We start from the raw sequence: 12,294 nt of genomic DNA, 5'->3' as shown, positions 1-12,294 counted from the left end.
AGCAGCACTTTGCTATATATGGGAAGATGCAAGAGTTTGGATTCACTGAAATCATTCCTTTGACACACACCTTAGCTCTCTTGTCCGGTGACTCAGCTGGTAAAGAACCCACCTACCAATGCAGAAAAAAATGAGATGTGGGTTCGATTCCTGGGTTGGGAAGATCCACTGGAGAAGGAAATGGCAACATACTCCAGTATTCTTACCTGGAAAATTCCATGGACAGAGGACCCTGGTGGGCTACAGTCCACAGGGTGGCAAAGAGTCAGACACAACTGAGTTGTGCATGCACACTCATTGCTTCGGTTTGCTTCTTAACTCTGTAGTAGTCAGCATTCTGTTCTTTCCTGTCCTGAGTTTGCTCAAGGCTCATCCCCTGGGTGGTTGTAGTGGCTTGATGGCAGAAATATCCTTTGTTTACTGATGTGACAGACAACATTTTTCATTTGCATTTTGGGTGTGTGTGTGCCAAGTCGCTTCAGTCATGTCAGACTCTTTGTGACCCCATGGACTGTAGCCCGCCAGGCTCCTCTGTCCATGGGATTCTTCAGGCAAGAATACTGGGGCAGGTTGCCATGCCCTCCTCCAGGAGATCTTCCTGACCTAGGCACTGAACCCATGTTTCTTACATCTTCTGTGTTGGCAGGCAGGTTCTTTACCACTACCACCACCTGGAAAGCCCCTCATTCACATCTTATACCATCACAAAAGTCAATTCAAAATGGATTAGACTTAAACCTAAGACCTGAAAGTGTAAAACTCCTAGAAGAAAACATAAGGAAAATCTTTATCACGTTGGATTTGGAAATGATTTCATGCAGATGACACCAAAGTCCAGGCAACAGAAACAATCAAAATAAGCCAGAGTACATCAAACTAAAACACTTCTGAACAGCAGAGATAACAATCAACAGAATGCAAAGGCAACCCATGGAAAGGCAGAAAATATTTGCAAACCTGTTTCTGATAGGGGGCTTAGTTCAGTTCAGTCGCTCAGTCATGTCCGACTCTTTGCAACCCCATGAATCTCAGCACGCCAGGTATCCCTGTCCATCACCATCTCCTGGAGTTCACTCAGACTCACGTCCATAGAGTAATCTCTAATATGTATGAGGAACTCCTGTAGCTCATAGTAGCTCAATAGTAGGAACTCTTGTAGCTCAACAGTAAGAAAGAAAAGAAAAGAATAACCTGATTTAAAAATGTCAAAGAACTTGCATAGGCATTTCTCCAAAGAAGTTATACAAATGACCAACAGATAACATGAAAAAAAAAATACTTAATGTCTAGTTCTTAGTGCAGTTCAGTTCAGTCACTCAGTCATGTCCGACTCTGCGACCCCATGAATCACAGCACGCCAGGCCTCCCTGTCCATCACCAACTCCCAGAGTTCACTCAGACTCACATCCATCGAGTCAGTGATGCCATCCAGTCATCCCATCCTCTGTCATCCCCTTCTCCTCCTGCCCGCGATCCCTCCCAGCATTAGAGTCTTTTCTAATGAGTCAACTCTTTGCATGAGGTGGGCAAAGTACTGGAGCTTCAGCTTTAGCATCATTCCTTCCAAAGAAATCTCAGGGCTGATCTCCTTCAGAATGGACTGGTTTTATCTCCTTGCAGTCCAGGGAAATGCAAATCAAACCACAATGAGATGGTATCTCATACCTGTCAGGATGACTGTTACCAAAATTTAAAAAAAAAAAAAGGCATGTTAATGAGGATGTTGAGAATTACAATGAACTCCTGTATACTATGGATGGGAGTGCTAAATGGTACAACTGGAAAACAGTGTGGAAGTTCCTCAAAAATTAAAAGTAGAACTGCCATGTGATGCAGCAATCCCATTTCTGGGTATTTACCCAAAATAATTGAAATCAGGATCTCAAAGAGATATTAGCATTCCCACATTCACTGCGACACTCTCTATTAATACTTTAACCAAGGTGTGGAGTGGAAACAGCCTAAATGTCCACTGATATACAAATGGTTAAAGAAACTGCTGTGTGTATGTGTTTTGTATATTCATATATATATACACATATATATAAACCAGTTACATCTATGCCTTAGGGTTCTAAGAGTTTCTGGGGGTGCTGATCATGTTTGTGTGCTTTTCTGTAAATATATTATTCTTTAAGTGATAGTTTATTTTAAAACCTATATATATTGTATATTATACTATATATAATAATACATATTATATATAGTATATGTACATATAGTATATGCATATATACTCTATAGTATATATGTATAATATATACATTATGCACCAGGTGCTTCCCTGGTGGCTCAGACGGTAAAGTGTCTGCTGGCAGTGGAGGAGACCCGGGTTCGATCCCTGGGTCAGGAAGATCCCCTGGAGAAGGAAATGGCAATCCACTCCAGTACACTTACCTGGAAAATTCCATAGCCAGAGGAGCCTGGTGAGCTACAGTCCATGGGGTCGCGAAGAGTCGGACACGACTGAGCGACTTCACTTTCATGTACAGAGAGAGACAGACCAACAGATGTAGACAGAGGAGAGAAGCACAGAGGCACAAAGAAAGATACTGTGCTGTGAAACGGCTCTTATATTTTCCTTAAATTTTCCTAAGTCTGAGAGAGTGGTACTGTTGCTTGAATGATTTCAGTAAAACACATGTAAACAAAATCAAGGTGATAGTAAAATGTCACATTCAAATATTATTTCAAGTTATCTGAATGAAGAAAGAGAGAATAGTGTGCCTAAAATTTTTTTTCTATGTTTATCTAAGAAACTAGTTTGTATTTTATATAGTTATTTCAATACTATTTTGTAGTATTATACTAAAATTCATAGTATTATAATTTTATCATCAAACATAATAGTAACAGAATAACCATCATACAGCCAAAATGATTTTCCTAAAGGAAAGAAAACCCAGTTACTGACTTCTTATTCATTTATTGTGCCATCTCCTTATTATATTTGTTTTTATGTATTTCTTTGCCCATAGTCACATTGTTTTTGGAGTTTTGGAAGCGACGACAAGCCAGACTGGAATATGAGTGGGACCTGGTAGACTTTGAAGAGGAGCAGCAGCAGCTCCAGCTAAGACCTGAATTTGAAGCTATGTGTACAAAAAGGAAACTGAATGCAGTGACTCAGGTATACTAGGACGCTGAAATAGGCAGTGTATTTCAGTGGACACGCTGCCTGTGGATGGCCTCTCAAATAATGATGCACATTGTAATCTGCCGTTAAATATGGGTATTCTCCAACATATAAATCACATAAACTTATTTACTTGATTCTAATATGCATTTTGAACACATGAAAAAGTAGGTAGAAAAGAGTAATGAGTCCCAGGATGGAGTCATCACCCAGCTTCAATGATTATTAATCCATGGCAATCTTTTTTCTGTTACACACCCAATACCCCCTTCCCCTGCCCCCGCCACTAGATTGAGCATGCGTGCGTGTGTGCTAAGTCACATCAGCCATGTCTAACTCTGTGTGATCCTGTGGACTGTAGCCCACCAGGCTCCTCTGTCCGTGAGATTTTCCAGGCAAAAATGCTGGAGTGGGTTGCCATGCCCTCCTCCAGGGGATCTTCCCGACTCAGGGATCGAACCTGCATCTCCTGTGTCTCCTGCACTGGCAGGCATGTTCTTTACCGCTATTGACACTTGCAATTATTTTGAAGCAGATCCAAGCCATCATACATAAAATACCTAGTTTTAATGCTAAGTGGAATAAAATGAAATGGAAAATAGTGTGTTGTGGACTTTATGTGTAAATATATATATATATATATGAAACACCCGCACATATATGGAAATGATACTAAGTTAATGTGTGAAAATTAAAATGGTATTGTATTAAGGTAATGAGCTTATGATTGATTGCTTTATTAGACCAAAGTTTATGCATCTAGACCATACGAATTGACTGTAATGGGAAGATAATTGCACTGGTGTCTAGAAAGGAAAGTCTAGATTTAGGGATAACTGGCAAACTGGCTATATGTTGTTAATTGAGTTTTTTGATTTCTTGTTATCTCATTTTTGTTTCATGTGAAAATGAAAGGTACTTGGTAACTTTTGGCTGCATATTCTTAGAGTTCTTACCTTGCCATACTCTATAATCACCATGTTACCTGATGATGTTAAAGGGAGACTAGAAAGCCTCTAAAATCTCTTCAGTACAATTCTCTACTCTGTTCAGGACACTATTCTTATGTATAACACTCAAAATCCTCACAGTTCATGCATTCACTAAAGATTTATTAAATTGCATTGAAATAATACAAAAAATTCAGTAAATGAATGAAGAGAAAAATCACCTCAGAAAATATATTAATAATTTGAAATTAATTGAAATATATTAAAAGAAATATTATCCTAATAATGATTTGATGTATATCTGTTCATACTTCATGGGATAGAAAAAGAATATAAAAGCAGTTCAGCTGGCTTTGCCAAAAAGTATTGACCTAAAACCAAGATGTATTGAAAGTTTACATTTGAAACCAGTTAAAAAAACATATGTATTAGTTCACTGTGAATCAGCTACTTCGCTTAGCTTTAATGGTTTTGAAATGAGGTTTTTAACCTCATTGCAGTACTCCTTCAGTCGTTAAGCACAACCTAACCTCTTACATTTGAGTCTGTTAGGGACATGCACATGCATGCATGAAAACCCACACAAGTGTACACACAAATATGCACACACATACAAACACGCAAACATTGGAGACACACATGTACATCATCAGATGTATGCACACACATCCTGACGTTCAGGAGCGCTCTTGGGCAGCGTGCCCAATTCAGTTTAACTCAGTTAGAAAATTTTAACGTCATTAAAGCATATCCACCTGAGCAGCAGCCTTCAGGTTTTGGGTTTGTTCTTCCTGTCTATGTTGCCCTGAATACCACTAGAATTCAACACTCAGGAAATAATGTATATCTTACAAGTCTTATCATTTGTAGAATATTCCATCTAGGAGCCCTAAAGGTTTCTACCTAAATGTAAGGAACCACTACTAGAATGTAGCTTTCCATGAGCTACGGTGAAGCCACTGATTCAGAGCTACTTGAACTGGGCTTTGTGATTTTGACTACTGCTTGGAATCCTGACTTTGAGGGTAGATTTTTAATTTTGCTGTGATTTCTTCAAAATTACAGGAGATGGAACCTTACTTGCCTCTATATAGCCGTCTTCCATGGTACATTTTATCAGGAGTCACAGTGACATTATGGGTGAGCATTCTTTAAAACTGTTGTGATCTATTTGATTTCAGATCATATTGGGGTTACTTCAGCAGTTTCATCTGCAATGGCCTGCATCCCTCTCTTCCCTCCCCCTCCACGGTATTTTGTTTTTATCTTGAATGGAGCACTTACATAAAATAAACTGTAATTTACATGGATGTGTCATAATTAAAACTTGGAAAAAGAGTTGTGGGGAGAGAGAGGTGCTTTATATTAAAGTCTATTCCTCCTTCTCCCCCAGCTCTTTGTTAATCTGGTGATAACTTGAAATCAGAACAGTATAATAAACAATTTGATTACAGGCTATTTGGTTAGTTTTTTTAAAAAAATATTAAATTGTCTTTATACCCATCTAGAGTATCTATAAAGTACCATTAAGGTTCATTCTCTTGCCAAAATAATGGAAGAAAATGTTACATCTTCTACTTTAATTAGTATATCCCATTGTTAGGGAGTCAGATTTTCTCCATGCCTTTTACCTAATAGCTTCCTCCATCTTCATAATCTATTTCCTGCCTTCCCTTTCCAAATCTATGCCCTCTTACAGTTGACCTTTAATTTTAGGAAACAGGCAAAGTTACCCTCTGAGATGTTAGCCTGTTGAAGTATAAATAATTTGCAATTGTAGACTATTGATTAACCTCACTACTCCATGTTGTCCCATAATTTTTTTAATCTTTAACCTTTTTTATTTAAAGGCATTGGTTTTTCTATTTAAATGTGTATTTTCCTAGATGATATAACAATCATTTTCAGAGAGATCATAGAATTAAAAGGGGTTATAATCAATTGGGGACACTAAATGAAAAATATTTTAGAGTGTGGTAAGATCACTGTCATTTATTTCTAGTACTCATTTAATTTTATTCAGTTCCTCAACTTTCTCAATAAAATTCTCCAATCATTGTTATAAAGATCTTTGTGATTTTGCAGTATGGGAAGGTATAAAATTTATACTGTACAAATATCTAAATTACCAGGCATATCAGACTGCTAATGGCAATATTGTAAGGGGAAATAAAATTGAATTTTTAAACATATTTTTCTTGAGAAAGTATGAATCTTCACAATACATATTTAACTAAAGCAGAGGTTACCAAACATTTGCTGTAAAGGATATATTATAGATTTTGTGGGCCACAAATAGTCTCTTACACATAATTGTCTTCTTCTTTATAATCTTTTAAAAATGCAAAAAAAGGAAAAATCTTAGAGGGCTACCCAGGAACAGGTAAGGCCACAGTCAGATGCTGGCTTGCTGGGTAATTTTCCAACTTGTTCAAGAGGGTGGACTTAGAGGATGAGCAATGAGCACTTTTCTATTTTCTACTTACTCAGCTGCTACCATATGCCTTATCTCTAACCTTTTTACTTTCCTAGTTTTCATCTCCTGTCATTTATACCATCTACAGTGAGAGGGGGCTTCCTTGGTGGCTCAGCGGTAAAGAATCCGCCTGCCAAACAGGAGATGTGGGTTTGATCCCTGGGTCAGGAAGATCCCCTGGAGAAGGAAATGTCAACCCAGTATTCTTGCCTGGGAAATCCCATGGACAGAGGAGCCTGGTGGGCTACAATCTATGAGATGGCAAGAGCTGAACATAACTGAGCAACCAAACAACAAGAGTAGTAAGAGGAACTGGCTTGGCTTGCTCTCCACGTCAGATCTGCTAAACTTAACACATGAGCTGAAGAGAAGAGTATGTTTCAGCTGTGTATGCATCGCACAGATACAGAGACCAGAGTGACCAGTTTTTGTTTCCCTTCCCCAGATGGCTCTGGTTGTCGCGTGTATGGTAGCTGTGATTGTATACCGCCTGTCAGTCTTTGCTACGTTTGCTAGCTTCATGGAAAGTGAAGCATCCTTAAAGCATGTCAAAAGTTTCCTCACTCCCCAGATAACCACATCTCTCTCTGGATCGTGCTTGAACTTTATTGTCATCTTGATCTTGAATTTCTTTTATGAAAAGATATCTGCCTGGATTACAAAAATGGGTAAGCTGGCCAAATCATTAGTATGACTCTGAAAAAGAATTCCTACCAATGTTACACCTTCATTCTGGATCAGTCCCCAGGGAGTTCACTTTTCAAAGCACATTTCAAGACAGTTTTGCTCTACAGGTAGACGCATAGCCTGGTACTTCAGAATTCCCTAATAGCTACATTCAGGCCTATTATAATGGAAGCAGGAAGAAGAACTAAAAGGAATTAGGCCTCTGTAGATCTTCTTTGCATATTCTTACCTTAATCCTTCCTTGATGGGATTAATTGAAGCCTAAATAAAATCCTCACACATTTCTCAAGACACAGATAATTTTTATTTCTTGTATATGGTTTTTGCAAGATGTTGAATTTTGAAAGCCTGTTGTCAGAAAAGCAGATCAATCAGGTCCTCCTGAATAAATCTAAAAGTTAGTGCTTTTCTTTTCAGTTGGCATGTCTTAAGACCTGGATTTTGTTCTTGTGAAAATTTCTCCTAAAGCCATGAGGGATGGTGAAGAGGTCCCAGATGGAATGGGAGGTTCAGTTGGGGAGAGTAGCACAGTTTTTTCCTGCCCTTGCCCCCAGCAAGCTGGAGATGAGATCAGAGACTTAGCTCCTGCCTCAGCTTCTTCTGTGACTGCACTCTCCAAGAGCTTCTGCCTATCTCCAAATCTGTGCACTGTCATTAGACCAATGGTAACCGAAAAGGCAGCACAGTATTTACTCAGCACTAGGGTAAACACTGGAGAAGGAAATAGCGACCCACTCCAGTGTTCTTGCCTGGAGAACCCCATGGACAGATGAGTTTGGTGGGCTGTTGTCCATGGGGTCCCACAGAGTCGGACATGACTGAAGCGACTTTAGCATGCATGCCTGCATTGGAGAAGGAAATGGCAACCCACCCCAGTATTCTTGCCTGGAGAATCCCAGGGACAGAGGAGCCTTGTGGGCTGCCGTCTATGCGGTCTCACAGAGTTGGATACTACTGAAGCAACTTAGCAGCAGCAGCAGCAGGGTAAACACTGGGAAGTCACTTCCATTAAATATTCTTTCAAATTTGGAGTTCGCAACAGTACGTGTGTGTGTATGTGTGTATACATATGTGTGTGTGTATGTGTGTGCACCTAAAACCCAGTTCAGTTCAGTACAGTCACTCAGTCGTGTCCGACTCTTTGTGACCCCATGAATCAGAGCACGCCAGGCCTCCCTGTCCATTACCAACTCCTGGAGTTCACTCAGACACGTCCATAGAGTCAGTGATGCCATCCAGCCATCTCATCCTCTGTAGTCCCCTTCTCCTCCTGCCCCCAATCCCTTCCAGCATCGGAGTCTTTTCCAATGAGTCAACTCTTCGCATGAGGTGGCTAAAGTACTGGAGCTTCATTTTAGCATCATTCCTTCCAAAGAAATCCCAGGGCTGACCTCCTTCAGAATGGACTGGTTGAATCTCCTTGCAGTCCAGGGGACTCTCAAGAGTCTTCTCCAACACCACAATTCAAAAGCATCAATTCTTCGGTGCTCAGCCTTCTTTACAGTCCAACTCTCACATACATACATGACCACAGGAAAAACCATAGCCTTGACTAGATGGACCCTAGTCAGCAAAGTAATGTCTCTGCTTTTGAATATACTATCTAGGTTGACCGTAACTTTTCTTCCATGGAGTAAGCGTCTTTTAATTTCATGGCTGCAATCACCATCTGCAGTGATTTTGGAGCCCCAAAATACAAAGTCTGACGCTGTTTCCACTGTTTCCCCATCTGTTTCCCATGAAGTGATGGGACGGGATGCCATGATCTTCGTTTTCTGAATGTTGAGCTTTAGGCCAACTTTTTCACTCTCCTCTTTCACTTTCATCAAGAGGCTTTTTAGTTCCTCTTCACTTTCTGCCATAAGGGTGGTGTCATCTGCATATCTGAGGTTATTGATATTTCTCCCAGCAATCTTGATTCCAGCTTGTGTTTCTTCCAGTCCAGCGTTTCTCATGATGTACTCTGCATAGAAGTTAAATAAGCAGGGTGACAATATACAGCCTTGATGTACCCCTTTTCCTATTTGGAACCAGTCTGCTGTTCCATGTCTAGTTCTAACTGTTGCTTCCTGACCTGCATACAGATTTCTCAAGGGGCAGGTCAGGTGGTCTGGTATTCCCATCTCTTTCAGAATTTTCCACAGTTGATTGTGATCCACACAGTCAAAGGCTTTGGCATAGTCAATAAAGCAGAAATAGATGTTTTTCTGGAACGCTCTTGCTTTTTCCATGATCCACCGGATGTTGGCAATTTGATCTCTGGTTCCTCTGCCTTTTCTAAAACCAGCTTGAACATCAGGGAGTTCAAGGTTCACGTATTGCTGAAGCCTGGCTTGGAGAATTTTGAACATTACTTTACTAGCATGTGAGATGAGTGCAATTGTGCGGTAGTTTGAACATTCTTTGGCATTGCCTTTCTTTGCAATTGGAATGAAAACTGACCTTTTCCAGTCCTGTGGCCACTGCTGAGTTTTCCAAATTTGCTGGCATATTGAGTGCAGCACTTTCACAGCATCATCTTTCAGGATTTGAAACAGCTCAACTGGAATTCCATCACCTCCACCAGCTTTGTTCATAGTGATGCTTTCTAAGGCCCACTTGACTTCACATTCCAGGATGTCTGGTTCTAGATTAGTGATCACACCATCATGATTATCTGGGTCGTGAAGATCTTTTTTGTACAGTTCTTCTGTGTATTCTTGCCACCTCTTCTTCATATCTTCTGCTTCTGTTAGATCCAGACCATTTCTGTCCTTGATCAAGCCCATCTTTGCATGAAATGTAAAAACCCAAGCACCTAAAAATACCTTAGCTTTCATCACTGAGCAAAATCACCTGTACTCACATTAGAGATTTTGTAGGAATGCAACTAAATTTTAGTAAAATTGAGGAGTTATCTGTGTCTTCAGAATATGTGTTACCATTTCCATGTTGCTGAACATGTCATGGCTTTGGCTGGATCAGCTCATGCCCTTGGAAGATATCATCACAGAAAAACATGGTCCCTTACTCTTTCATGGCTCATGCCATTCTCCTGTGGTGTGAAGAGACTCTTAACTTTTTCTTATCTTTGGAGTTCATTAAGCGATAGATCACGATCATCCACTTCCAATGAAGGAGAGGGGAAATGTGTACTATTGCTGCCACTGTTTACATGACATTATTTTAAAAATTGATAAGCCCATTTAATTCATGAGAGGGAAGCACAAATCAATGTGGAAATCACCCTCTGCCCTTTATATGATTTACTTTGTTTAAAGTGGGTTGGAAACAGACAAGAGAGATCTGAAATATTTACAGGATATCATGTAGTGATATGGAGACGAAATGGCAACCTGCTCCAGTACTCTTGCCTGGAGAATCCCTTGGACAAAGGAGCCTGGTGGGCTACAGTCCATGGGGTTGCAGAGTTGGACATGACTGAGCAACTCACACACACACACACACACACACACACACACACACACACAGATACCCTGGGAATCATGGAGATGAGCAGGAGGCGCTTCAGTTTGATAAGGGTTTGAATTCCGTATTCTGACTGTGTGGCCCTAGGCAAGTATTCTCACCCCTCTACACATACTAATGATGGCTTCCCAGGCTTCTCTGGTGATGAGATTAATGCAATGCTGGCCCTAGAAAGCTTAGTACACATCCATAGCTAGTTAGTATTGGTCAGTTACGAACTGAGTGGGGAGCATTTCAGTAGACTCTGAGTAATATGACTAGCTATCCACCTGTCCCAGGGAGTAAAACACTTTATGAAGAAACAGGAAGGTGTGATATTAAACCTTGTCGCTGTTGTTTGTTTTTTCTCAGAAATTCCTCGGACTCACCAGGAGTATGAGAGCAGTCTTACCTTGAAAATGTTCCTGTTTCAGTTTGTAAATTACTATTCATCCTGCTTCTACGTAGCTTTCTTTAAAGGGAAGTTTGTGGGATATCCCGGAAAATACACGTATTTGTTTGGTGTGTGGAGAAGTGAAGAGGTAAGAGTTCTCTAGAGGGGTGATGTTTATGGCTTCAGTAACTCATTGTTAATCCAGTACCTTTTGGTGTGCCCCATAGTTACTCAAATTTTATCAAGTTTCAAGAAAAGTCTAAGATATTGACTCTGTCCATGGAGCATATTGGTCTTAGAATCCTGCTATCTGATAGACTCTCCAGTTTATTTGGGGAAAGAAAGTTATATTGTACCTATTGTTTGATATAAAATATGAGCTATGAACTGGAATAAGTAAGTTCTATATTCCTGAAGGCTTCCAGCAAAGGATGAATGATAACTTCCTAGAGGTACAGCAGAAAGGGCTCCCCACATGGGTGTAGAATTAGACCAGCTCAGTCATTTCCAAATCTGGCTTGCAACCGGATCACATGAAGAAAATAACAACTTCCAGCCCTAACACAGATAGAAAGATTCAGAATTTTCTAAGAATAAGGCCCAGAAAAGTGTTTTGTGTTTTTTTAATAACATATTTCATAGCTGAATCTACTAGCTTCCCTTAGTAGCTCTGTTGGTAAAGAATCTGCCTGCAATGCAGGAGACCTGGGTTTGATTCCTGGGTGAGGAAGATCTCCTGGAGAAGGAAATGGCAACCCACTTGAGTATTCTTGCCTGGAGAATCCCCATGGACAGAGGAGCGTGGCAGGCACAGTGCATGGGGTCTCAAGAGCTGGACATGACTTAGCGACTAAATTACCACCACCACCACTGTGATCATGCTTGAAACTTGGAACTAAATATCCCTTTGTATCATTTAATATCTGTTCCAATGCAATTCTTCAGATTCTCACCTTCTGGTTTGAGATTTCTTTTGTTGCAGAAGTCCATCTTTCATCATTCACTTAATTTTTCTCCTTTTTCTTCCTGCTAGTGTGATCCTGCAGGCTGTCTAGTAGAACTGACAACCCAGTTGACCATCATAATGACTGGGAAACAGATCTTCGGAAACATTAAAGAGGCCATTTATCCGTATGTATGACTTACAGGTTTTTGCTTGATTTAAGTAACCATGAGAGATTTCCTCTGAAAGAAGGTGGAATTC

At 40.2% G+C, this 12,294-nt stretch overlaps 1 protein-coding gene across 2 annotated transcripts in view; it reads left to right on the top strand.

The window, feature by feature from the left end:
- ANO5 (anoctamin 5) overlaps positions 1–12,294 on the top strand; it is a 97,108-nt gene that overhangs the window by 63,376 nt on the left and 21,438 nt on the right. For both annotated transcript variants that reach the window (XR_011251648.1, XM_069565017.1), the window contains exons 13-17: positions 2,979–3,130; positions 5,152–5,226; positions 7,008–7,230; positions 11,069–11,238; positions 12,124–12,221. Coding sequence is in view for 1 of the 2 variants with exons in the window: in XM_069565017.1 (XP_069421118.1) it covers positions 2,979–3,130; positions 5,152–5,226; positions 7,008–7,230; positions 11,069–11,238; positions 12,124–12,221 (718 nt within the window). In the remaining variant the exon portion in view is untranslated. The remainder of the gene's footprint in view (positions 1–2,978; positions 3,131–5,151; positions 5,227–7,007; positions 7,231–11,068; positions 11,239–12,123; positions 12,222–12,294) is intronic.

Source organism: Ovis canadensis, chromosome 21 (assembly GCF_042477335.2).
Source record: "Ovis canadensis isolate MfBH-ARS-UI-01 breed Bighorn chromosome 21, ARS-UI_OviCan_v2, whole genome shotgun sequence".
Taxonomy (NCBI): Eukaryota; Metazoa; Chordata; class Mammalia; order Artiodactyla; family Bovidae; genus Ovis; species Ovis canadensis.
The sequence above is the reverse complement of the archived record's forward strand: the minus strand, read 5'-3'. Positions and strand labels throughout refer to the sequence as shown.